The sequence below is a fragment of the Juglans regia genome, chromosome 7 (assembly GCF_001411555.2).
Source record: "Juglans regia cultivar Chandler chromosome 7, Walnut 2.0, whole genome shotgun sequence".
Classification (NCBI taxonomy): Eukaryota; Viridiplantae; Streptophyta; class Magnoliopsida; order Fagales; family Juglandaceae; genus Juglans; species Juglans regia.
The window spans coordinates 5,601,881-5,627,774 of record NC_049907.1 but is presented as its reverse complement, the minus strand read 5'-3'; the positions used below and the strand labels follow the sequence as shown (position 1 = coordinate 5,627,774).

The 25,894-nt window shown below is 35.0% G+C and overlaps 3 protein-coding genes and 1 non-coding gene across 4 annotated transcripts; 3 read left to right on the top strand and 1 right to left on the bottom strand.

The window, feature by feature from the left end:
* The first annotated feature begins 8,164 nt into the window (after positions 1-8,164).
* Positions 8,165-12,206, top strand: LOC109013827 (dolichol-phosphate mannose synthase subunit 3). The gene is made up of 4 exons (XM_018996042.2): positions 8,165-8,295; positions 10,501-10,629; positions 10,739-10,846; positions 11,926-12,206. Exons 2-4 carry the CDS (start codon positions 10,528-10,530, stop codon positions 11,983-11,985), a joined length of 270 nt encoding a protein of 89 aa, XP_018851587.1. The 5' UTR covers positions 8,165-8,295; positions 10,501-10,527; the 3' UTR covers positions 11,986-12,206.
* A 1,149-nt stretch (positions 12,207-13,355) lies between these two features.
* On the top strand, positions 13,356-17,716 carry LOC108999608. Its single transcript, XM_035692700.1, has 2 exons — positions 13,356-13,846; positions 16,133-17,716. Exons 1-2 carry the CDS (start codon positions 13,605-13,607, stop codon positions 17,541-17,543), a joined length of 1,653 nt encoding a protein of 550 aa, XP_035548593.1. The 5' UTR covers positions 13,356-13,604; the 3' UTR covers positions 17,544-17,716.
* Positions 17,717-18,805: 1,089 nt separating this feature from the next.
* Positions 18,806-18,924, top strand: LOC118349134. The gene has a single exon (XR_004802124.1). It is a non-coding gene; the product is annotated as a U5 spliceosomal RNA (small nuclear RNA).
* Positions 18,925-18,970: 46 nt separating this feature from the next.
* Positions 18,971-25,423, bottom strand: LOC109013833 (membrane protein of ER body 2-like). The gene is made up of 7 exons (XM_035691708.1): positions 25,126-25,423; positions 22,552-22,971; positions 21,820-22,257; positions 21,549-21,593; positions 20,390-20,593; positions 19,906-19,967; positions 18,971-19,512 (listed from the first exon to the last, which is right to left on the bottom strand). Exons 1-7 carry the CDS (start codon positions 25,349-25,351, stop codon positions 19,096-19,098), a joined length of 1,812 nt encoding a protein of 603 aa, XP_035547601.1. The 5' UTR covers positions 25,352-25,423; the 3' UTR covers positions 18,971-19,095.
* Positions 25,424-25,894: the final 471 nt, after the last annotated feature.

The window sequence follows — 25,894 nt, the reverse complement described above, 5'->3', positions numbered from 1 at the left end:
TCTGCTGAAGCAAATCGATAATTAGAAAATTTTGCCACCTATTTGAGTAGTATACGCCCAATAATTAAGTTTACTGTGCATCCCGGCGCCAGCTGTATGGCATTTCTTATAAATCGATAGAAGTCACATGTATCTCCCTTTCCCCTAATCTCCCCCCAATCTCTCTCTCTCTCTCTCTCTCTCTCTCTCTCTCTCTCCCCAACGTTGTTAAACATTAGTAGACGACTTGGTGTTATAGTATTGTGGCTAAAATGAAAAATGGATACCTTGGAGCAACATGAATTTGCTGAAATGACAATTATTCTAAGAAAAATTTGGCTTAAGTTGAATGCTGTGATATATGAACAGTCTTTCCTTTACCCTACAGTCATTGTTTGTCAAGCTAGGGAGCTATTGTAGGAGCTTCAAAATGCTAAGATCGAAAGGGTATCTCAAGGTAGAGCCGGACAAGCTGCACAGCAAGGGTGGATAGCACCTAAGAGGCCATGGGTGAAGGCTAATTAGAATGCTGCGCTTGACAAAGTTCACTCTCAGATAGGTATTGGAGTTGTAGTTAGGGATTTACATGGGGAGGTCTTGGCAGTTTTGAGAGATTCTGTGGTATGTTGTGCTGACTCCACTTCAGCTGAATTTAGAGTTGCATTGAGTGCTTGTGTCTTTTGTTGTCATATGGGCTTTGACCAAGTTATATTTGAAAGATATGCTAAGCTAGTGGTTGATGTAGTTAATAAGTATCATGAGAATTTCATACGGTTTGGGCATATTGTGAAGGAAATTTTGCAAATCATATGTGGTTTTGATGCTATGTTAAGAGGGACTATAATCAAATTGCATATGTGCTTGCAAAGGATGCTTTACCATGTAGTACTAAGTGTGCAGATAAGGGATTTGTACTAAATTGTATTCTTGGATTTGTATTTTCTAATTTGGTTATTCATTAATGAAAGGGGATGTGTTTTTACTGTAAAAAAATATATATAATAATCTAATACAATAACATGTGATTAAATATTAAAAATAAAAGAAATGATATTTACACTGTAGAGTACGCAAACACAGCACAATTTTTTTGATAATGAATCTCACTATTTTTCAAAAGAATTGCAAGACAGTTATGCACTCAATCATTGTATCTAACATTACTCATACTTTCAAAATACATTTTACAACATATTCGGCACCTGCGTAGAAGTCCAAAACCTTTAGCGGAAGCCTAACCTAGCCCAAATTCAGGAATTAAATAGCATCGTTCAATCCATAAAATCGAAATTACAAGTAAAATCGCATCTTTTTTAGAAAAAAAAAAAAAAAAAGAGGTCATTTAGAGTAATTAGGGTTTCTAAACAACCCTTTGGTCTTCGCGACCTCAATTTACCCAAATTCAACTACTCTCAGATGCGTCTCTCATCTCTCAGTCTTTGTCTCTTCTCTCGATGTGTGGCCGTCCCTTTACCTATTCGCAGCTCCTAGAACTGTCATTTCCCTCATGGTCGGTTCCTACTTCAGGCAACCTAGGTAATGTCCCCAGTCCCCAGTCCCAAGTGATTGATTTCTTGTGGATGTTGTTTTTTATATGGGCCTGCTAATGATGAGGAAGACTTGTTGATGAGTTGTTTGAGATATTACTTTGTAAAGTTTCTGGTGTAAATTGTAGATTTCTGCCTCTTCATGTATAGGTGTCTTTTTTTACTATTTTGACTCTTTCATTTGTTGAAGCAGATCAATGATAAGAAAATTTCGCCACCTATTTGAGTAGTATACGCCCAATAATTAGGTTTACTGTGCGTCCTGACGCCAACTGCATGGCCTTTCTTATAAATCGATAGAAGTCACCCATGGGTTAAGGCTAATTAGAATGTCGCGCTTGACAAAGTTCACTCTCAGATAGGTATTGGAGTTGTAGTTAGGGATTTACATGGGGAGGTCTTGGCAGTTTTGAGAGATTCTGTTGTATGCTGTGCTGACTCCACTTCAGCTGAAGCTAGAGTTGCATTGAGTGCTTGTATCTGCTGTTGTAATATGGGCTTTGACCAAGTTATACTTGAAAGATATGCTAAACTCGTGGTTGATGTAGTCAATAAGCATCGGGAGAATTTCATACGGTTTGGGCATATTGTGGAGAAAATTAAGCAAATCATATGTGGTTTTGATGCTATGTTAAAATGGACTATAACAAATTGCACATATACTTGTAAGGATGTTGTATCATTTAGTACCAAGTGTGTAGTAGATAAGGGGTTTGTACTAACTGTATTCTTGGATTTGTATTGTCTAATTTGGTTATTCATTATTGAAAGGGGATGTGTTTTTACTGTAAAAAAATATATAATAATGTAATATAATAACATGTGATTAAATATTAAAAATAAAAGAAATGATATTTACAGTGTAGAGTACGCAAACACCGCATAATTATTTTGATAGTGAATCACTCTGTTTTTCAAAAGAATTACAAGACAGTTGTGCACTCAACGATTGTATCTAACATTACTCATAATGTTATAATTTCGGCCTCTCACATACAAATACTTAAAAAATCAAATTAACGTAACTGATTGTAATATGCAATTTAATATTGAATATCAGACAATCAAATCTCAAGAAAATATATGATTAACGTGATCGGTTTAGTTTTCTATTCAAATTAATTAGAAAATCTGAAATCACAGAATATACTCATGCAAGATCAAAATAAAAATAAGAATAATAAAAGAAATGCAAAATTAACACAAGAAACTACGTGGTTCGACCCTTATAGTCTACATCTACGGTAGGAACAATCTAGGAGTCTTTTTATTATTGAAGAATGCATAAAAAAAACTTGAGTTTTCAATTACTTACAACCATTGATCACCGCACAAAGTATAAATTGGTTTCCTCGTATTATCCTCTAACGAAACCATACCATGAAATACACTTGATCATCTCCTCAAGCTCCAATTTGATCTTGATAAAACTAGGGTTTGAAAAACCCCTTCGTTTCTCTCCAAAATCGCATACGGCTTCACATGAAAGGTAAAGTTACTTTTTGCTTCTGTCTTCTTTCAATTCCCGTAGCTTGACTTTATATATAAACTTCAAAATTACAACTTTGTCATCACTTAATATTACAAATTTGCAATTAATCTAATATTACAAGTTTTTCATTAATCTATTTACAAAAAATGCCATTAATGAAATACAAACTTAAACGCTTCACACATCTTCAACACATACCTATAAAATACATTTCACTACATATCTGACACTTGCATAGAAGTCCAAAACGTAGCCCAAATTCATAGATAAAACAGCGTCGTTTAATCAATAAAATTGAAATTACAAGTAAAACCGTGTCATTTTTAGAGCAATAAACGAGGCTGTTTAGAGCAGTTAGGGTTTCTAAACAACCCCTGGTCTTCGCGACCTCAATTTACCCAAATTCAACTACTCCCAAACCTGTCTCTCCTCTCTCAGTCTTTATCTCTTCTATCACTGTGCGGCCGTCCCTTTACCTGTTCGCAGCTCCTAGAACTGCCCCTTCCCCTCGCGGTCAGTTCCTGCTTCAGGCAACCTATGGTAATGTCCCCTATCCCCTGTGTTTGATTTCTTGTGGATGATGTTTTTTATATGGGCTTGCTAATGACGAGGAAAACTTGTTGATGAGTTGTTTGAGATATTGCTTTGTAAAGTTTCTAGTGTAAATTGTAGATTTCTGCCTTTTTATATATATGTGACTTTTTTTATTATTTTGACTCTTTCATTTGCTAAAGTAGATCGATGATAAGAAAATATTTCCACCCATTTGAGTAGTATACGCCCAATACTTAGGTTTACTGTGCGTCCTGGCGCCTGCTGTATTATAAATTAATAGAAGTCACCTATATCTCCCTTTACCCCAATCTCCCCTCCAATCTCTCTCTCTTTCTCTCCAACATTGCTAAACACTTGTAGACGACTTGGTGTTATAGTATTGTGGCTAAAATGAAACATAGATACCTTGGAGCAACATGAATTTGCTGAAATGACATTTATTATAAGAAAGATTTTGCTTAGATGGAATGCTGTGATATATGAACAGTCTTTCCTTCAACCTACAACCCTTGTTTGTCAAGCTAGATAGCAGTTGTATGAGTTTCAAAATGTTAAGATCGAAAGGGTATCCCAAGGTAGAGTCAAACAAGCTACACATCAAGGGTGGATACCATCTAAGAGGTCATGGGCTAATGCTAATTAGTCTATTGCAGTTGACAAAGTTCCCTCTCAGATAGGTATTGGGGTTGTAGTCAGGGATTTATAAGGGGAGGTCTTGGCAATTTTGAGAGAACCTGTGGTATGTTGTGCTGACTCAACTTCAGCTGAAGTTTGAGTTGCATTGAGTGCTTGTGTCTTTTACTGTGATATGGGCTTTGACCAAGTTATATTTGAAAGATAAGCTAAGCACGTGGTTGATGTAGTTAATAAGCATCAGGAGAACTTCATACGGTTTGGGCATATTGTGAAAGAAATTAAGCAAATCATGTGGTTTTGATGCTATGTTAAGAGGGACTATAATTAAATTGTATATATGCTTGCAAATGATGCTTTATCATGTAGTACTAAGTGTGTAGATAAGGGGTTTATACTAAATTGAATTTTTGGATTTGTATTGTCTAATTTGGTTATATATTAATGAAACGGGATGTGTTTTTACTGTCAGAAAATGTATAATAATCTAATATAATAACATGTGATTAAATATTAAAAAGAAAAGAAATGATATTTACAGTGTAAAGTATGCAAACACCGCATAATTATTTTTATAGTGAATCCCATTATTTTTCAAAAGAATTGAAAGACAGTTGTGCACTCAACGATTATATCTAATATTACTCATATTTATAAAATACATTTCACATAATATATGACACCTATGTAGAAGTCCAAAACTTCTAGCGGAAGCCCAACCTAGCCCAAAATTCAGGGATAAAATAGCATCGTTTAATCAATAAAACTAACATTACAAGTAAAACAGTTTCATTTTTAGAGGAAAAAAAGAGACCGTTTAGAGTAGTTAGGGTTTCTAAACAATCCCTGGTCTTCGCTACCTCAATTTACCCATATTCAACTACTCTCAGATCCGTCTCTCCTCTCTCAGTCTTTGTCTCTTCTCTCGCTGTGCGGCCGTCCCATTACTTTTTCGCAGCTCTTAGAACTACCCTTCCCCTCGCGGTCGGTTCCTACTTCAGGCAACCTACAGTAATGTCCCCAATTCCCTGTGATTGATTTCTTGTGGATGATGTTTTTTATATGGGTTTGCTAATGACGAGGAAAACTTGTTGATGAGTTCTTTGAGATGTTTTGTAAAGTTTATGGTGTAAATTGTAGATTTTTGCCTCTTTATATATATGTGCTTTTTTTTACTATTTTGACTCTTTCATTTGCTGAAGCAGATCGATGATAAGAAAATTTTGCCATCCATGTGAGTAGTATACACCCAATAATTAGATTTACTGTGCATCCCAACACAGTTGTATGACATTTCTTATAAATCGATAGAAGTCACATGTATCTCCCTTTCGTCTCAATCTCCCCCCCAATCTCTCTCTCTCTCTCTCTCTCTCTCTCCAACATTGTTGAACACTGGTAGATGACTTGGTGTTATAGTATTGTGGCGAAAATGAAACATAGATACCTTGGAGTAACATGAATTTGCTGAAATGACAATTATTCTAAGAAAGATTTGGCTTAGGTGGAATGTTGTGATATATGAACAGTCTTTCCTTCAGCCTATAGTCCTTGTTTGTCAAGTTAGGGAGCAGTTGTAGGAGTTTCAAAATGCTAAGATCAAAATGGTATCCCAAGGTAGAGTCATACAAGCTGCACAACAAGGGTGGATACCACCTAAGAGGCCATGGGTTAATGCTAATTAGTATGTTGCAGTTAACAAAGTTCCCTATCAGATATGTATTGGGGTTGTAGTCAGGGATTTACATGGGGAGGTCTTGGTAGTTTTGAGAGAACCTGTAGTATGTTGTGCTGACTTAACTTTAGTTGAAGTTAGAGTTGCATATTATTGAGTGCTTGTGTCATCTGTTGTGATATAAGCTTTGACCAAGTTATATTTGTTAGAGATTCTAAGCTCGTGGTTAATGTAGTTAATAAGCATCAAGAGAATTTCTTACGATTTGGGCATATTGTAGAGGAAATTAAGAAAATCATATGTGGTTTTGATGCTATGTTAAGAGGGACTATAACAAATTGGACATGTGCTTGCAAAGGATGCTTGAGAATTTCATACGGTTTGGGCATATCGTGGAGGAAGTTAAGCAAATCATATGTGGTTTTGATGCTGTGTTAAGAGGGACTACAACAAATTGCACATGTGCTTGTAAGGATGCTTTATCATGTAGTACCAAGTGTGTAGATAAGGGGTTTGTACTAAATTGTATTCTTGGGTTTGTATTATCTAATTTAGTTATTCATTAATGAAAGGGAATGTGTTTTTACTGTAAAAGAACATATAATACTTTAATACAATAACATGTGATTAGATATTAAAAATAAAAGAAATGATATTTACAGTGTAGAGTGCGCAAACACCGCACAATTTTTTTTTTTTTTATAGTGAATCTCATTATTTTTCAATAGAATTTTTTTTTATAGGTATTTTTTCAAAAGAATTGTGAGACACTTGCGTACTTCATAATTGTATCTAACATTATTGATACCTTAAAATAAATTTTACAACATATCTCATACCAGCGTAGAAGTCCAAAAGCTTTAGTGAAGGCCCAACCTAGGCCAAATTCAGGAATAAAACTGCATTGTTTAATCAATAAAACCTAAATTACAAGTAAAACCTCGTCTTTTTCAGAGGAAAAAACGAGGCCGTTTAGAGCAGTTAGGGTTTCTAAACAACCTCCCGGTCTTCGCGATCTCAATTTATCCAAATTCAACTGCTCTCAGACCCGTCTCTCCTCTCTCAGTCTTTGTCTCTTCTCTCATTGTGCGGCTGTTCATTTACCTATTCGCAACTCCTAGAACTGCCCCTTCCTTTCGCAGTCGGTTCCTACTTCAGGCAATCTATGGTAAATCGTAATGTCTCCAGTCCCATATGATTGATTTCTTGTGATGATGTTTTTGATATGTGCTTGCTAATGACGAAGAAAATTTGTGGATGAGTTCTTTGAGATATTGCTTTGTAAAGTCCCTGGTGTAAATTTTATATTTCTGCCTCTTTATATATCGGTGTTTTTTTTTAACTATTTTGGCTCTTTCATTTGCTGAAGCAAATTGATGATAAGAAAATTTTGCTACCCATTTGAGTAGCATACACCCAATAATTAGGTTTACTATGGGTTCCAGCGCCGTCCGTATGACCTCTTTTATAAATCAATAGAAGTCACCCGTATTTCCCTTTCCCCCAATCTCCCTTCCTCTCTCTCTCTCTCTCTCTCTCTCTCTCTCTCTCTCTCTAATGTTGCTGAACACTGATAGACGACTTGGTATTATAGTATTGTGGCATATTGTACTGAGCTATGGTGGTTGGATAGAGCGGAAAGTATAGATAAATGTATGGTTATGTTAGGATTCAGCAGTGATGAACAGTAAATCGTATGGAAATAATGCAATCACAGTGAAGAAGATAGCACAACACAGTGATGAAAATACCTCAAACATTCATACGCATTGGGGGACGTCCCCAATTTCTCCATAGAAAGATAACTGTCTCATATGAGAAAATGAAATCCACCCTGGTGTGATGCTTAACTGATTATAATTGAAAGTACATAAAAGCTACCTGTAACTAACTTCTGCAGATAAGATAAAGAAAAATTATATTCCTAAGCCTCATACACCACACACCATCTTTTTTAGTATTTCTTTAATTTTATTCTCTTACCAAATGTGTGATATATGTATTATAAATAGAATAATTCAATTATTTTAAGAATAATAAAACCAAAAAAAACATTAAAAAAAATTTAAAAAAATAAAAAAACTAAAAAAATTTATAGTGTGTGGTGTATGGGCTTATGAATAGCAATGCTTTAAGATAAACTGCACCGTTTTTATAATTCCAAACGGTGCGTTTTCATAAACTGACCCAGCCCCTTCTTATAAGACTAAACTGTGTCGTTTCCCCCTCCTAAGTCGTTTAGCTCCTTAAGGCTTGCCAAAGCTGTGCCGTTTTGAGCTTCTGAAGACTAAACTACCCAAGTGCCGAACTGCCTTCTTCACTTCGAACACTTCCACTTCGAGGCCCTTACCACCGAAACCCTAAAGTCCCAACCTTTACATCCATAGATCTTCAAGCTCGAAGGCATCTAACAGGTTAATAAACCCCTTTACTCTCCTATTGCTTAATGGGATTTTTACACCGGTAATATGCTATTTATTTGTTTGTTGTGGATGTAAACGCGATTGAATCTCCTTCTCAAGAACAGCTTCACTGGATCTCTGCATAAGATACCGATTCCCTCGAGTTGACTTAGTTCTCTTTGTTTTTTTTTTTCATTTTATTTTCCTTTTATATCGAGGCTCAAATTTAGGTATAAATTTTTCGTTTTGAAAACCATGAGATGAGTGTTTTATTTGGCGTTATGAATTGTCACGAAATATGGGTGTTTGAAGGGTTGGCAAGAAAATCTGGAAGATGATGAAAAATTAAATACCCGACAATTTGGTTAGGGACTTTCTTTTATAAATCTTTGTTAAATGGGCTTAGGATCCTTCCACTTTTTTTTTTTTTTCCATGGGTTAGCTTAATCTGTCAAAAATTTATGATATAAAAACTGCTGAAAAGTAAGAACTTTATGATGACCTCTTTGTTTGGATTATTGCCATATCCTTTAACTTATCAATTGCATTGATTAAGCAGCTTAAGATTGGAGGATTGGGTAATTACACTTGGAACTGCCAGATGATGTTGGGACATTGCGCAAGGGCTTTGAGTTCCATTTTACTATTACATTATACCGGAACTATGCAATAACTCTATGATTTATCCCGTCTGATGGCAGCATATCATTGGCCTTTATGCCAAATTACTTTTTGTTCCAAGAAATGCATGCCAATTCGGTTAGGAAAAATAAAATCTGTGTTCAATGGGGTTAGGATCCTTTCACGTTTTCCACGGGTTAACTTAATTTATTGAAAATTCATGATATAAAAGTTGAAAAAAAAAAAAAAAACTTTATGGTGTTCTTTATGTTTGGATTATGGCTATATTCTTTAGCTTATCAATTGCTTTGATTAAGTAGCTTAAGATTGGAGGTATTGGTAATTCCACTTGAAACTGCCAGATGATGTTGGGACATTGCGCAAGGGCTTTGAGTTCCATTTCATTATTACATTACATTGGAACCATGCAATAACTGTATGATTTATCCCGTCTGATGGCAGCATATCATTGGCCTTTATGCCAAATTACTTTCCGTTCCTATCAAAATATTTACATGTAGAAGCCAGTCTGTTTTCTCCCATTAAATGTTTTGTCAACTGAAAAATTATACTCGAGCTGTTGCTTTCTTTGACTGAAAATGTCGACTCCAATGGCTATATTTTTTTTAAGCATTGTTTAAATAGAAAATATTAGCAGTAGTAATTCTCTTGCTTTGCTTTAGGCTCAATGTAAATAGATTTTCATATGCACTTGTTTTGATTAGCATGGTTCATGTTCAGTCCTTTCTTGAAATGATTGCTCAAACTCTGTGGTCTGATAGACAAGAATATTTTTTTTTTTATAAGTAAAGGTACCGCATTATATTGAAAGTGCTAGGGGTGCAAACGAGTTTTATTGGGGGTATAACAAGGGGAAAGCTATCTGAAAGAAGGGTTGGGTAGAGCCGAAAAAATGTATAGTTGGTATGTAGCTTGTCTTGGAGTTGGTTAATCTGGATAGATTGGCATTGGCTGCGTTTTAGCTAATTGATTTAGTGAATTATTAGGCTTTTGACTGCACAATTGCATGATTTATAATGAAATATATTGACGAAGAATCTCCTTTCTTCAATCCATATGGATGCTCAGGTGCTCTTTGTGTGATAGGTAGCATAAAAAGGGTCCTTGGGGTTAAAATGGTTTCCTAGCCAGGCCTTGGATCAGATAGTAAAAGGAACAGGGGTCAAAGACTCAAAAAGGAAGGGGGGGGGGGGGTTCCTGCCATACTTTAATGTTGCTTGGGGAGGGAGAAGAGAAAGGATTTCAATGATAAATGGGTAGGAATAGTGACTATTCTTCTAGACATGGGTAATATTCTTGGACAGTGATGCTGCAATTAACCGGGCATGTATGATGGAATTCTTCACACCCAGTAAATAGCCAATAGTATTTTAGTTTAGATATTACTGCATAGAGTGAAAGAAGGAAATGTATGCTTCTCACTGGCCCTTATTCCAGTGAAGGAATGATGTAGTAGATTTCAGGTTTTTAGATAGGAACACCTCCTGCTCCTATCAGAAGATATCTGTTCTTAACCACCGGCTGTTCAGGCTACAAGCTCTTTCTACTCTGATAATATTCTCGTATTGTTTACAGGCATCTGCTCCACTTTATCATAGACCAATGAAGCATATTGTCAAGATTATGACATTATTGGTGGCGATCTCTGCATTATGGGGTGGCCTCTTGCAGATATCTATGGTTCCAAGAAGCCATGCTTTGTTAGTGAGTTACTTCCAAAAGTTTATTTTTCTTTATTAATCCATTTCATATATATATATATATATTTGTTGTTGTAGATGATGCTTAGTGTGCCCTGTTTCCAACTTCCCAGCTACCAATCTATTTTGTAGTGTGCCTAGGATGCTATGGCCTGTTAATGGTTGGAGTTGGCCTAATGCAATTTCCAACTTGTCCTCAAGAAGCAGTGCTTTTGCAGCAGGTAGTTTTATTTTCTTTTTAAACTTGAGTAAATCTCCATGGCATATGCAGTGCAATTTGGTGAGGTTTTTCTTTGTTGCTTTATCTGTCTATCTGTTTTTGTTGATGACCCCTTTTGTTTTCAACTTAACTACAAAAGACCCTCTTACTTTTTAACAATTAAGGTCTCGTTTCGTTACATAGATGAGATGAGATGAAATAAGATGAGATGAGAAATTTGTGAATAGTAGTGAAATAGTTTGAGTTAAGATGTTTTATGGGGTTTTGGGAATGGAGAGAGAAAAAGTTGAATAAAAATATTATAAAGTTAAAATATTATTAGAATATAATTTTTTAATATTTTTTTTTTTATTTGAAAAAGTAATTATTTTTTGTGTTTTGTTTGGAAGTTTGGGAAAGTTGTAATGATTAGATAATGATTAGACGAAAAAGTTGAAAAGTCAAAAATTTGAAATTGAAAAGTGTTTGTGTTTAAATGGTGTTTGTATGTTGAGATGATTTGAGATGAGATGAGATGAGATGTATTGAGACCATCTGTGAAACCAAACGGGGCCTAAGTTTTTGAAGTGAACATTACATTGGACAAAACTATTATAGAATGACTTGGGGGAAACAAGGGTGAAAGAGTTGTTCTGAAAATACAGTGAACTGTTGATTATATATCATAGCAAAATCTCTAGAAAGCTGATACATTGTAATGCAGAATTTGGGAGGTAAAGTTGCATTTACCGTTAGTACTACAGTATTTATTTTATCTAAAATATGCGGAGAGATTTATGATTTTGTTGTGTTCGTATGTAGTATTGAGGTTTAAATCATGTGGTGACCTGCGTTTGCCATGTAACGCCTCACTTTTTTAATTTTAATGGTATATTGCTTATATTTTAATGGTTAATCTGGATGTTGTGTGATGTAGAGGCCTTAGAATATTATTTCTCATCAAGTAAATACTACACAGCATACTTCATGTTCATAGTACTGAATCACTATATATGAGATGGCAGATTTTGGTTCGGGTTTTGTTTTGCCGCTCCATGAATCAAGATCATCCTTGTTATCAATCTGTTTATTCTTTTGTAGGACATAATTGAGGCCAAGAAATATCTGAAGCCAAGAGGGGTAGATGTCGGTTCTGACTGATTCCAAAGATGCTTGGATTTGTTCATTCCGCATGGCTGGCGACTTGCCATTTTCAAACAAAAAAAAGTTGGTCTGGAAAATTTTGATTTCTTTTTGTTTTTTATATAGGGATTGAAAATTTCTGTTTGTAAAGTTTGAATTGTTTGGGCTCCTTTATTTCTATTTTCTTGTACCATTGAGGAAAACTTAAATTTTAAACTCGATATTTCTCATTCCTCGAAGCAACTGTTGTGTGTGTGTGTGTTTTTTTTTTTTTTTGGATACATTGAGAGAGGGCTCGAATCGATGATCTCCATTTTGGAGATGTGGGTATTATTGTGTCATCAAGCCACGTGCCGTTTTGGCTGAAGCAACTGTTGTTAAAACAAGATAACTGAGATTAGAAATGGATAATCGTTATCGAGGAAGATTTTCTTGGTACTAGGGGAAGTAAACGAGAGATTTTTTATATGAAAAAGTGTAATTTTACATTCAATTGTTCGTATTGTTCGTAAACGTCCAGTAATCACTTTAAAAAAAAGTGAGATTTATTATTAAAAATTAAATTTTTTTTTATCTGAATATCATGTTTTATTTATTTATTTTTAAATAATTATGTAATGGTTGTATAATTCACATTTATAAATATCTTTTTTCATGTGAAAATGTATACTTCAATAGCAGCTGTGCTCACGCCACCGTAAAGGGAAAAAGGTAATGTTACTGTGAAAAAAAGTATAAAAAGAAAGAACGTTATTGCTGTGAAACGTAGAAAAAAGGAAAAGAAAAGCAAAAATGAAAAGGAAAAATAAGTATTATTTGACTTTGAAGATAAATCATTTTTATGTAAATTATATGTCTTTAGTAGGAAACAATATAGTTAAGGTTTTAATTATTTATATTAAATTCTGTCAACCAAATATTTTAATGCAATTATTGTTTCACACGTTTTCTCCGCATAGCATTCAAAGACCGTATAAACAAGGGCTGAACCACTTGACTTTTTATTTTTATTTAAATATTTATTGCAATCACGTATTTTTTATATATTTTTTTAATCACGTTAATAAAATTATCATTAACAGCAGCAAACAATAACAAATTGTCTATTTTTTTTTTATGTTTAAGTTAAGATAAATGTTTAATCTATAAAAATAAATTTATAAACTTATATAATTTGACGTGGTGTCTCATGTTATAAAATTATTTTAATTTTAATTTATTATATTATATTAATTTATAAATTTATTTTTTAAAAATATTATTAGAGAAGTGATTATCGGATTTAAAGCTTTCTCCTTAAATTATTCAACATGGACTCTTGGAAACCTGGGACTTTATACCGAACAGAATATATAAAAAGAAAAAGAAATTCCAGAAACTTGTCCATCAATTCTTCTTTTCCTTACTCCCGACACTTCACGTCTCTCTCTCTGTCTCTCTCGGACAGCAATTTCTCTCTGCTGCTTTTTCTACTAAAATTCCAGCTCGAACACGTACCCAACACCCTTTACTCAGTTCACGACCATCTCGTCTCTCTATCTCTGAACTCGGCAAACCCTTTTTTATTACTCCCTGCAATGCCTCGCTTGCTAGATCCACCATTTTAAGCTGAGCGCGCTCTTCACAACCATCCCAAAATGGGCGTTCTTAGTGAGTCTTGGTGTTTCTGCAAAGGCGTGGGCAAGTCCGAGAGAATGAGAGCCGCCATTTTCTCTAGCAAAGCCTCCGCCATGGCCGGAATCTCCGGAACCGGTACCGGGTTCTTGATCCACCGCAATCTGCTGCTGACAACCCACGCTAATATTCCGTCGGTGGCAGCTGCCGAGAGTTCCGAGATCCGGCTCCAGAACAGTGTCTCCGCGATTCTTGTTCCTCATAGGTATTGGGTTTTTGGATTCTGTTTTGTTGCTGAGAAAATGTAGCATTTTCTGAGTTTGTTTTGTTTCGTTTCTTGGGTTTTCTTTTAAACTGTAGTTGAATCAGGGGATTTACTGTTTTGGGTTATTGTTTTTGTTTTTTTGGGTTTGAGGAATAGTTTGGAATACTGAACCTCAGCTTGTCATATGCTAATAGAAAATTGGAAGGTAAGTAAGTTGTGAAAGAATAATGTAACAAAAATCTAAATCAATAAAAGAAGAGTTAAAATGTAAGTACAGGATGGGTTTATGTGAAGAGAAATGAGATGGATTTCTAGATTGCTTGAGTGCTATTACATTGACTTAGGTACTTGTGTAGGGTGCTTGTATGTTGTATCCGTGGATATTATATGCCAGCATGTCTTCATGGCCATAAACACATACATCAATATTTACATAGCTAGAATGAACCCATCAACTTGCATCTTTTACACTCAAGCTGGCATGTGCATAGATTACCTGTGTGACTGTTTGCATAACAAGATATCTCTCATTCCATTCCAATTTTGGATGCATTGGGTGTGCTCCATATATTAGCGGGTAGTCTTAAAGAAAATAATACAAAGGGCTCACTAACTTTTATGGAAGTTCAGATCAAATAAGGTATTTGGATTCATATGCGATGTGGTAAGGCAGAAAACATAATTTTCATTGTTATCTAAGCTTATGTATAAGATAGTCTTATTTTTCAGTAGACATGTATCAGGGTGTGTGCCAGAGAAAAGTCTATTGTGCTAATGGCATTAGTTACCTACATCTTAGTGGGTCAGTGTAGCCTTCACCCCTTTTTTGACTTGGAGATTGCAGTGCCATGCTTTCAAAGATATTAGTACTTCATGTGATCCACACCTACGTAAATATGTGTATACAGAAGGTTACTTGTTTATTGGGGAATGACTTTACAGTTACAAGCTTTCCTTGGCACCACCTTCATTCTGCTGTCCACTTCCTGGCCCTACTGCTACATTACATCATCACCAGTGCCACTACCTCTTTCTGAAACTCTTTCACCATCCTTTTGATGGCCATAAATGGAACTGCATTGTCCCATGCTGTCTGCTTAAATGTGAAGATTAATTTTACTTCTTTCTTGGGATAGAGATAAGCAAATCTAGTTTTTGACTTATTCGTTGTAGGGTCTTTGAAACTATTTATGGTACCAGATAAAGAAGCCATTCCTGGGTTGATTAAATTGGATTCTGCTTAGACCTTGATATTAATCTTAGACAACTGAAAACCTTGATGTCAACAATCCCTCGAAGGCTCCAGCCTCCAATAGACCATGTCCATGAGTGATAAATACAACGGTGGTGCTTGTTAATAATGTTCTGCTATTATACTTGCGATGTCTGTCATGTCAGTGGTCATTAGAATTTATATATTTAGGGAGTTATGAATTTGACCTACGTAGAAACTAGGGTTTTCTCTTTCCTTTATTTTTACTTTTAATATAAGTTAGCCATTTTTAGTATTTACTTTTTCATTGGTAGGATAATACTTGTCAATTGCTCATAAAAAAGGATAATGCTTCCTTCCATGAAAAAGATTAGGAAAACAAGGCAGAGACACTAAGCTGATTCACTGGTCTAATTCCCTGATTGGCCTATTCATTGCATCAATTTTGACACTAAATTACTTATGAAAAAATTGACATTAGATTAATTTTCTTCTTGTGGATTTCTCAAACTCTATTGAAATATGTGTAGTGCGAGAGTGATTGACTTGTTAATGAGGGTCAGACATGTGTTGATTATTAATCACTTATTTATCCAAATTAGATACTTTTTTTACATGGCCAGACATTCTGTGAAACAGTTAACTATGATCTTTCATTTTTTTTCATACCTTTTAATATGAGATCTATATTTATGATGTAGCAGTGCTGTGGAAAGGTATGTTGTCGAGTCAATACAAGAAAGGAACTCTAGAACATCGATGGGTAGTCCTTGGAGGTTTATTCAGTTGATCTGAGAAGTCAAGGCCTAATGTTTGATTAGGAAGCTTATTCTTCTATATTTGGGGATGGGGTTCTAATATATATTTATATATATATATATATATTCATATTTGTTTGTATATTATGGTTGTTAACTTTAATTTTTAGTTAGTAATTGTTACCTTGGTTGGCCTTTAATATACTTTGGGGACTTTCCTCTTTTTCCTCGCGATTGCATCATGAATTATCCTAGGCTGTGCATTTTTTTTTTTTTCCTCCAATGCATTTTCTCATGTCCGTTGGCTGGTTTCAGGTTTTTTATTACCAGCTCAGTTTTAGATCTGACAATCGTGGGTTTAGATGCCATGGATGGAGACTCAAATGCCCAGGGGCAGCAGCCTCACTACTTGAAAACCTGTTCTAAACCAAACCTGGATCTTGGAAGTGTAGTTTACCTCTTGGGCTACACAGAGAAAAGGGAATTAACAGTTGGTGAAGGGAAGGTGGTGATTGCCACTGACAATCTCATAAAACTGTCAACGGATGGAGTAATATGGAGTCCTGGGTCTGCTGGATTCGATGTACAAGGCAATCTTGCATTCATGATCTGTGATCCTATGAAACTAGCCACATCTCCAAATGCCAAGTCCTCTTCAACTTCGTCATCATCCACGTCATCTTGGAAGAAAGATCTTCCTATGCAATTTGGCATCCCTATCCCCATTGTCTGTGATTGGTTAAACCAGCATTGGGAAGGCAGTCTTGATGAACTTAACAAACCAAAGTTGCCAATCATTCGATTGATGTCTGCAAGCCAGAAGAGTGAGCATTCTTGTGCTTCATTCACACTGCGTCAAGTTTTTAAGTCAACAGAAGCTGATTGTGATGGAACCCCATCTTCATCAAATACATTCTCAAAAGCCAGGGATCAGCCTGTGCCAATCCGATCTGCTACAACAAACAATGTTGAAGGGGAAACCCTGAAAAATGATATGCATGCAATCCATGTGCAGGGAATTCCAACTCCAGAAATTTATGAATCACCAAAGTTAACTTCAGTTCCTCTTAGGAAGAAGGAAAGTGCACAAATCCAACTTTTGGATATTAATTTCCCTCCAAAGGTTGCCAGAGCAGGATTACTGCTTCCGCCAGCCAAACAACCGCCCATTTGCTCTGATGAGAATTATATCAAGCAACTTCCTCCACATAGTTTATTAAGAGAAGACCATATCAAGGATAAAGTAGTCATGAGTCCTGGTGCTGATGCCGAGATTGCCTCAACAGGTTCTGTAAATGGGGCACAAAGTGAGGTTCAGTCCAGCTCATCTCCAATAGAAGTCTCAGAAATGCAGAATGGGTATAGCAGTGAGGGTGAGACTATGTACTCTGCAGAAACTGCTGAGAGTAGAAATTATACGATTCCTAGAGAGGGAAAGTTTCAGCAAGTGGGAAGGAGCCAGAGTTGTGTAAATTACAATAGATCAGGGATTGTCCAAAGGAACTCGGTGGCCCGTAGGGCACTGCTAGAGAAGCATAGGAGCTTCATCCACGGAAGGAAGATGTATTCACAAGCAGCAACTTCTCAAAGGAGTAACGACTACTTCAGCCCAACTGTATCATCAATCATGAAGAAGCGGAACAATTTTGAGCAGCAGAACAACTTAGAGCCGCCCAACAGACCCCGGCAAAGTGCTGTTCATTCTTCTCCAAGATGGATGTTTTAATTCATTCTTGACTAGTGTGATACCCAAAAATGGGTCAACAAAATTATAGCTTTTTAAGCGTTTAAATTGATGCCCATTTGATCTTCCACTTTGGTATATACTGTAACTCATTTGTTGTGACTGTGCATAGACCTATTTGAGGTGAATAAAAATTTCAGCCATGTTACTAGTCCCATGTTTCGTTTTACATTTGTTTGTCCTTTTTATGGAGATTTACTTCCAGGTTTGCAATTATTGCTAGCAACTTCAAGGAAATATGGCTGATTAATGCAAATAGGACAATTCGTAGTGCCGATGAACTGTCTAGTCATTTAAGTTTGTATTGGAATTGCACCTTTGCAACATTTCTTTTATCCCACAGCTCACAAGCACAATGGATACAAGATCTGGACAAATCCTGACAAACCCTGCTTAAGCCTTAAAACGGTTATGGTGTGTCCGACATCCTTATAAAGTAACTTGGAATTGGCTACCGTAAGACTCGTGAAGTTAGCTAATATAAAGATGGTCCGGACTGTGGTTGGCTCTAGTGGTAAAGGCCTTTAGGTAGGCTTGGGGTATGCTCCCTCTAGGTCTAAAGTTCAAATTCCCTTTAGTACAAATAATCTTTAGTGACCATCAAACTGAGAGATTTTTCTTTGAAGTTACCTGATGTGTACTTGTAAAAAATTTCTTATCGAAGACCTGTGCACTCTCGAGATTAGTCAGAACATTATTTCTGGAAACACTGTATCAATAAAAAAAAAGAATAAAGATAATCTGAAGAGAGAAAATTGGCAAATGATTGGAAACATGTTAGAAAATGGCCGCCTCTCCGAGCCTCACTTGCTCAAATTATATTTAAGAGTAATACTCTTTTTTATCTTTGATTTTATTATTCTAGTTACATTTGCTGCGTGATACATTTCAGGTAATTGCTATTTAATTAAGTGATTGATAAAAAAAAATCAATTTAAAAGTAGGGGCATTTCTCTTTACCTAAAGGCTAATATACCAATATTTAGCTGTGTAATGGGATTGGTTTTGCTTCCAAACAAGCCATGGCAATCTCAGTGAGTTAATTCCCTTGAAGTAGTTGACTTACCACTCAATAAGCTCAACTAAATCTAGTCACACGTGCGACTTATCTTAGGCATGACTGTGTTGCACGTGGGCTTAAGTGCTGTTATCATTGATGCAAATCCCACACTGGAAAGAAGCAACATAGTCAGAACAAGAGAACAACCATAAAAAGGAAAGTGAACTTCTGTTCTAAATCACGCAGCCGCGCGGTGAGCACAGAGCGAACTATTCTTTCGCCTTTTACTAAAGAATACCGTGTGCTCGCCGCAGATAACGGCATACGCCAATTTTTTGAAGAAGTCCCTCTCTTTAGAGGGCTTCTACATTTCAGTCTAAAAAAGGCTTTCATATCACACACTATTCACTGTGTTGTTACTGATTCGGGAAGTTAAAGAAAAAGGAAAAATGGGTGCAAAAACAAAGAAGGTAGGTAGCACATTGATGAACATATATATACGAAGGGGGACCAAGAGATCATAGTTGCAGTACTTTACTCAAACCAACCAAGCTTCTGAATGAGTTTGTTGAGGAGGAAACCTGCTAAGTAAGAAATGCCGGCGGCTCCAACCCCAAGTACAACGTAGTGCAGCACAGTTGTAACATAAATGTACCAGTTTGGTGGCTTTTGGACGTAAGCCTTGGCATTGGCAAGTACAGTGATGCATGCAAGAGAAGCTGCTGCGACTGCTGCCATCTTGAGGGACCTCTCGTCACTCTTGTAAAATGAGAAGCCATACACCACTGGAGGCACCAACCCAAAAACAAGGAATGATAATACTGCAACTGAGGCATGGAGGATGAAATTCCTTTTCTGGCCCAGTACTTCTTGGTACCGACCCGCAGCTTCTTGTTCATCATCTGTTTCATCCGAGGTCACTCTAGATTGATCATTCTTCAGTTCCAGAAGCTGTAAGGCAAGTTCCAAATCAATGAGCTTAAAGTTAATTAAACTGAAACAACTTCCATAACACTTGATCATATTATTTGAACTGCCAATTTGTTAATCATGACATGTTGTAAGAAAATGAGGCAAAAAAACTTAAAAAGATAGGATTTTTTTTGTTTATTACCATTGGTGAAAATTAATCAAATTGAAAATAGAAGGTTTTTGGGGCAAAGAAAAAAGAAGAATAATCTCATGATATTTCATGGCATACCTTTGTTGAAGTACTAAGAAAAAACATGTTCATGAAACAAATATATGGTGAAACCAGGATTTTGCATGAATGGATATGTATTTACACATCATGCAATGTAATTTTGGAAGAAAATAAAAATAAGAAATAAGAAAAGAACTCACATTATGACCAATGACGAAAAGTCCACCAATCAGGTTTGCCAATGCCAAGGCTACAATGTTCACTGCAATACGACAATTGTTTGTTAGTTTTATTGTTGATTTAGTTATTTAACCAATGAATTATAGGTAAGCTACAAGTACTTTATCTGCTAATAGAAATATATCTTTACTTGGAATTTCATCTTACTTGCAAAGAAATTACCTTGATAATTATTTGTATAAAATTTAAAAATAATAATGGTTCAACAAAGCTTTGAACTACAAAAGATTATAACCAACTCTGCTAAAGAAAGATATTAGCGGTTATGATGGTTACATGCATGGCCTAGTAATACTAGCTTAGTATAATCAACTATGTGCCAAATGCTCGTGCTGGAAATGTCCAGAATAGCAAACATGAGGAGATAGTTGCAATTATTTCATACACAGAGTTTCTGCACCATTGTAAAAGAAGACTAAAAAGCAAAAAAATATGAACACTTACATGTGGCAGCAGCTGCACTAGCTGCAGATGACACAACCGATAAGCTTGTGATTGATTCTATCAAACCACCATAAACGATACTTTTTAGGATCTCCAACTTTATGGCACTATGTTGTTGAAGAGTCCAGCTTGGTGGAGTCAGTGTCTGTGGTTTAAGTGGATGAACAATATCCTCTGGTTCTGGTTCAATGGGTTTTTTATTTCCTGCATAATAATGCATTGAAGACACCATATGAAAAATAGAGCTAAGCGTGAAAATAGAAAAGAAGCATTTAGTGCATTTTGGAGAGCTGCATGCATGCTAGCTTGATCTAGCTGTTGTTCCACAATCAAACAAGAAATGAAACTTTCACTACTGCTAGAAAAGGTGTGTTTGAGCACATTTGTGTATTACAAATGCGTAGACGTGATTGGTCTCCCACAGGCTGAAGAAATCAATAAAGTACTTTTCTTGTATTGAAAGGTTGAACTCTAAGATTTACTGTACTTTTATGAAGTATGAACTGTTATATGCTTGTTGAAATTTTAGGAAGATCACTTGTGTAAGCTGCATTGTTTGTTTCGTTAATAAGTTACAAATGCACCTCATATAGTTTCGGGCACCACAGCCTTTAATCCATAAGATCGCCTGTACCATGTTAGCTAGGGAGATCAGTTCTGTTAGAAGCTAAAATCAGTGTATGGGGCTAATTACTCATTTCATAAAATCGGTTTTTCAAAAGAGGATTATTCATTCCTTATATATATGTCCAAGACCTTGTCCACAGGCAATGTGAGATTATTTCTCAACACTCTCCCTCACGTACAGGCCAGTATTATTCCTAGTCCTTGTTACAGGTAGATAGTGTGAGCCTCCATTCTTCTGTGGTAGACTCTGATACCATGAAGAAGTTCATGGGCCTAACTCATCTCATAAAATCGGTTTTATAAGAGATGATTGTTCATTCCTTATAAACATGCCTAAGACATTGTCCACAGACAATATTATGAGATTATTCCTCAACATTAATCACTTTCTATCTGATTTCAAAACCAAAAACCGCTTTTCATAGCTTCCAAACTGTTACCAAATTCATCAGTCTTGATTAAACTCCTGAGAACTTCATATATAGAAATAGCAAAGGATTGCCAAAAAAGTTTGAAAGAGCATACATATTACCTGGGTCGACAGCAGGTACAGGCTTTTGAAAGAACCAGCCACGGCCTGTTCATATGAGTACAATATAGTTAATTAGCTTCCCTTCTTATGATAGATCAGCCAACAATTAACAGAAAAGAGAATAAATGACATTCATGAATATATAGTTTCCAAACACAGTAACAAGGTTTCGTGCCTGCAAATAATTATGGAAGTAGCATACGGCCATAAGATTGATTTTATCAAAGCACTACTGCAATACAGTAAGTAGCAAATAAGAATGCAAAGGTACCTATAGGTTTGAGAAATTCGAAGCACGATGGGCACCTAAATTCATCATATCTACAGCGAATAAGGATCTTGTCGATGCAGACTCTACATTTAGGGCAGAACTCATATATCTTCGGCTTCTTGTCTACATGATTATGAGTTTCAAGATGAAGATCTGTCTCTTCCAGTACTTCTCTTTCTTTTGTCAAGTTAAAGCCGCCTCTCTCTTCTTTTTCAGTTATTACAGTGATGGAAGTATCAGTTGCAATTTTCTCCAGGAGCAAGTTCTTGGAAGGTGGAGGATCTACAACAGGTGTACTGCTTATCATGTTCTTAGTTTTATCCTCATCTTCAATGTTTATTTCACCACTGGTTAATTGAATTTCAATTCTTTTTTCTTCTGTGACATCTACTCCACCACTTTCATTTTTCAACTCAGAAGATTCAGAAGAAAATTCACCTGAAACCATGCAGTAAACAACTAAATCGTCAGAAGGTTAATCTGAACTCATATGATGAATTTCACAACATGTAATTTTGCAAGCTATAGATCAGACACAGAATATTACTGATAAAGTCTGCGTCCAACACATAAATTTTCTGAATCAAACTCTAATACTAGTCTGCTATATATACGTGTATATATATTCTTGAGTCGCAAACAGGAAAGATTCAAGGTAGTATGAAAGAAATACATATTAGTGCTCAAACTACTGCAAAATATAGTATTATATATGCACGTAACATAATGTACCTATGGGCCTGAGAAATTCGGAGCAGGTTGGGCACCTCAATTCATCATCTGATCTATTGGGTATAAGGACTATGTGAATGTGAACTTTACATTTAGGGCAGTAGAGCTCACTTATCTCTGGATTCTCGTAAACAGTTTCAAAATACGTTTCTTTCTGCTGCAGTACTTGATCATGGCTTTCTTTTGTGAAGTACTCAAACTGCTCATATCTCCCAGCTGTTGGTTCAGATGTCCCAATAATATTGATGGAAGTATCAGGACTGAATGCTGCAGTTTGCTCAACCAGCTCTCCACCAATAGTTTGATAGCCAAACCTCTTTGTTGCAACGTCCAATATAACATGTCCAGGACTGGTCTTGGGATCAAGAAAATCAACACCTTCATTTTTCACTTCATAATATTCATACGAGATTAATTGACCTGAAACCATGCATCCAGCAGATCATCATCCAGATCATGACTATTTTTGTTTGGAGATTATTGAATTTATTATATATATGCAAATTATGGGAAGATTAATGTTGCTTGCTTTTTCTTTCTCCACCTGATCCGCCAGATCAAGTCAGGGTGCAATATTGTCCTAGGACAATTCTTTGTAATAGACGATCGAGCACCGCACGATTCTTTATAAAATAGTGGATCACATCTTAAAATAAGTATAAAAAAATTATTTTTTATTAGTAAGATCTACTTTTTTACAAAAATCATAGAGAAAAAAAATTGTATATAATATTATTCAAAATGTTTTTTAAAGTGGTAGTGCTACGATGCCCCTCAATTTGCCCGCTTGGTGTGCCAGAATATTAAACTTTTGTTTTTAGTTTTTTATTTCAAACATTTTTTAAACATATTTAAACATCTTTAAAAAATAAAATAAAATACTGATACACTAATAGCCGTTTTCTTAATCAATAAGTAAAAAAAATTTTAAAAAAAATATTAAATACATGAACAGTAAAAAAATTAAATACTTATATTATTTTTTTTAATATTATTTGTTTTATTTTATTGGGATGGGTAGTGAGTACTACTCATGAAACTTCACGGACGGCCGAAATTACAAGCGTATAAATCTGCCATATTAGAAAAATAATACCATTTGGCCATTTTTTACGATTCCTTATAAATAAAGTAAATTTATAAATTGATGTGTTTTTATAAAATTTATTAGATTTATTTTATAATAAAAATAATTTTATAATATTTTTTTATATGTTTATCAAGCCACATCAGTTTGTGTTTAACTTTGTATAATATTTTTGTGACTAAAGTATTTTTCATATATATATTATATGTTCAAAACGTTTTTAATTACAAATATTATGATGAATGTGACGAGTGATCCATTCCTTAGATTAGAATATTCCACAGCCAAAATATTAATACGTCACAGTACCATATTTTCGTATGAAAATATATTCTTCCAAAATATGCAAAATAAGATTGACATTATTGTTGTTTTTTTCTAATTTATACGGTCAATTTTTTAGCTTGACTAGTAATTTTGAGTACCAGGAACATATGACATGACCAGTAAACCTGACAAGAACGTATGACACAAAATAATTAGTGAGGTTGGATTTGATAATAAATTGACTGACTTGATAAGACATGATTAATAATAAATGGATTAATTGTAAATTAACTCTCAAAACTTGCAATCAATCGATCATATAATATGAATAGATTTTATTTTCAAATTTTATAAATATTTAATTATATATTTTTTTTTAACTGTTGGGATGTAATATTAATATTAGTATTTAGTTACTTGATATATCAAACTATTAAATTTTCTTGTTAATAAGTAATTTTCTTATGTAGTACCATGGATATTGATAATAAAATATTTTATCACGAATTTAGTTGTAATTGTAAATTATTTATATATTTATCCTTATATTATATATAAAATTATATTAATTACGTTTAAAATAAATATATGTGTTAATTCAACCAATTTATGTGAAAATGGTTAAATTATTAGGTTAAATGGTTCGTGTCCAATTTAATCTAATAAAAATTAATTATTAAACGGGTTGAACAGGTCATGTTTTGTTCCTCATTATTTATTTGGATCATTTTAAGATTTTAAAGTTTGATTCGTTTAATTAAATGGGTAGTGTTCAGATTAACTCATATAATTTAATACTCATAACTTAGACACAATACAGACCCAAATTACCAATCAACACATGAAAGAAAAAAGGTAAAAGAGAAGAGAAACGCATGGAAGTCTTGAAATTGTTAAAAAATAAAAACCCAACAACACTAATAAAATTAAGAAAAAGAAGCACCTTGTCATGACTTTTTGCATTAATTCACGCTTGCATCTATATTTGGAAATTAGCTTGTGTATTTTTTATTGCGTACCATTAATATACCGGCCAGAAATTAAAAGATCACGAAAACATTAGAAGACTTGTATAAAACTTTTCACGAGTTCCCATTTTCTTGAATGTTTTCTTCATTAGAGAATTAACTCAAATATTGCAGATTATCTTAGGAATTAGTCATGTAGCGTACGTACTTTCTAAAAAAGAGTATTTGTTTTTGTTCTATTTGATCCCTTACCTCCTTCAACGACAGTACTCTCAGTTCCACCATAATGCTCCGAGGAAAAACCACTACGGCCAGCAGCACTAGAAGTAGTAATTGTAGCGTTGGAGAAGATGTCATCATGTTGGCGAGGCTGCCGACCTCCAGCACCAGCTTGCAAAGCTAATCCGCCAGCTTCTTGATCTGCCTCTTCTTTTGTCTCCACTTCCCTCTGTTGTTCTTCTGCAATATTATTATCCATTTCTGTGCCTTTCTGATCTAGGATTAATAATGCCTAGCTCTCATGTACATATATGATCACTTACATGTCTTTGGTGCCAATTAGTACTTATCTCACCTTTATGAATGTGATTAACTTGTCGCGTTTTCAATTTTTTTTTTTTTTAAAAAAAAAAAAAAGATGATGAAGTTGATATACTAGGACATGATTCATGTACCAGATGATGAAGGTAGGTTTCTGTCCTCACAAATTAGTTTTGCATGCTGGAAATTATTGGACGTGATCTTTGGTTGAAACTGACATGCATTTTGGCCTTGTTCCTGTCTTCTTGTGTTTATACTTAAGAGAGTAAATGTCTCCATGGATAAGCTTCGAACAATCCATTCAGAACGAGGAGTACGTGGTTGACAGTGGTAAGCTATGTTATCTGTGGTCTCCACTACTATTTATGGCTGTGCGGAGTTTTCTTTAATTTCCTTTTCTTTCCTTTAATTTTTTCTTTAGGCGGGAGAGATATGATGGGAATTAGCAGTAATGGAATATACAAAAATAAAGTTATATTAA

Excerpts from the sequence above, each read along its gene's own strand:
- LOC109013833 (XM_035691708.1), bottom strand. The coding sequence starts at position 25,351 with ATGGATAATAATATTGCAGAAGAACAACAGAGGGAAGTGGAGACAAAA. Across the intron at positions 22,972-25,125 it reads GAGTACTGTCGTTGAAGGAG|GTCAATTAATCTCGTATGAA; the intron begins GTAAGGGATCAA and ends GCATGGTTTCAG. Across the intron at positions 19,968-20,389 it reads TAGTGCAGCTGCTGCCACAT|TGAACATTGTAGCCTTGGCA; the intron begins GTAAGTGTTCAT and ends GTCGTATTGCAG.
- LOC108999608 (XM_035692700.1), top strand. The coding sequence starts at position 13,605 with ATGGGCGTTCTTAGTGAGTCTTGGTGTTTCTGCAAAGGCGTGGGCAAG. Across the intron at positions 13,847-16,132 it reads GCGATTCTTGTTCCTCATAG|GTTTTTTATTACCAGCTCAG; the intron begins GTATTGGGTTTT and ends GGCTGGTTTCAG.
- LOC109013827 (XM_018996042.2), top strand. The coding sequence starts at position 10,528 with ATGAAGCATATTGTCAAGATTATGACATTATTGGTGGCGATCTCTGCA. Across the intron at positions 10,630-10,738 it reads CAAGAAGCCATGCTTTGTTA|CTACCAATCTATTTTGTAGT; the intron begins GTGAGTTACTTC and ends CCAACTTCCCAG. Across the intron at positions 10,847-11,925 it reads AAGCAGTGCTTTTGCAGCAG|GACATAATTGAGGCCAAGAA; the intron begins GTAGTTTTATTT and ends ATTCTTTTGTAG.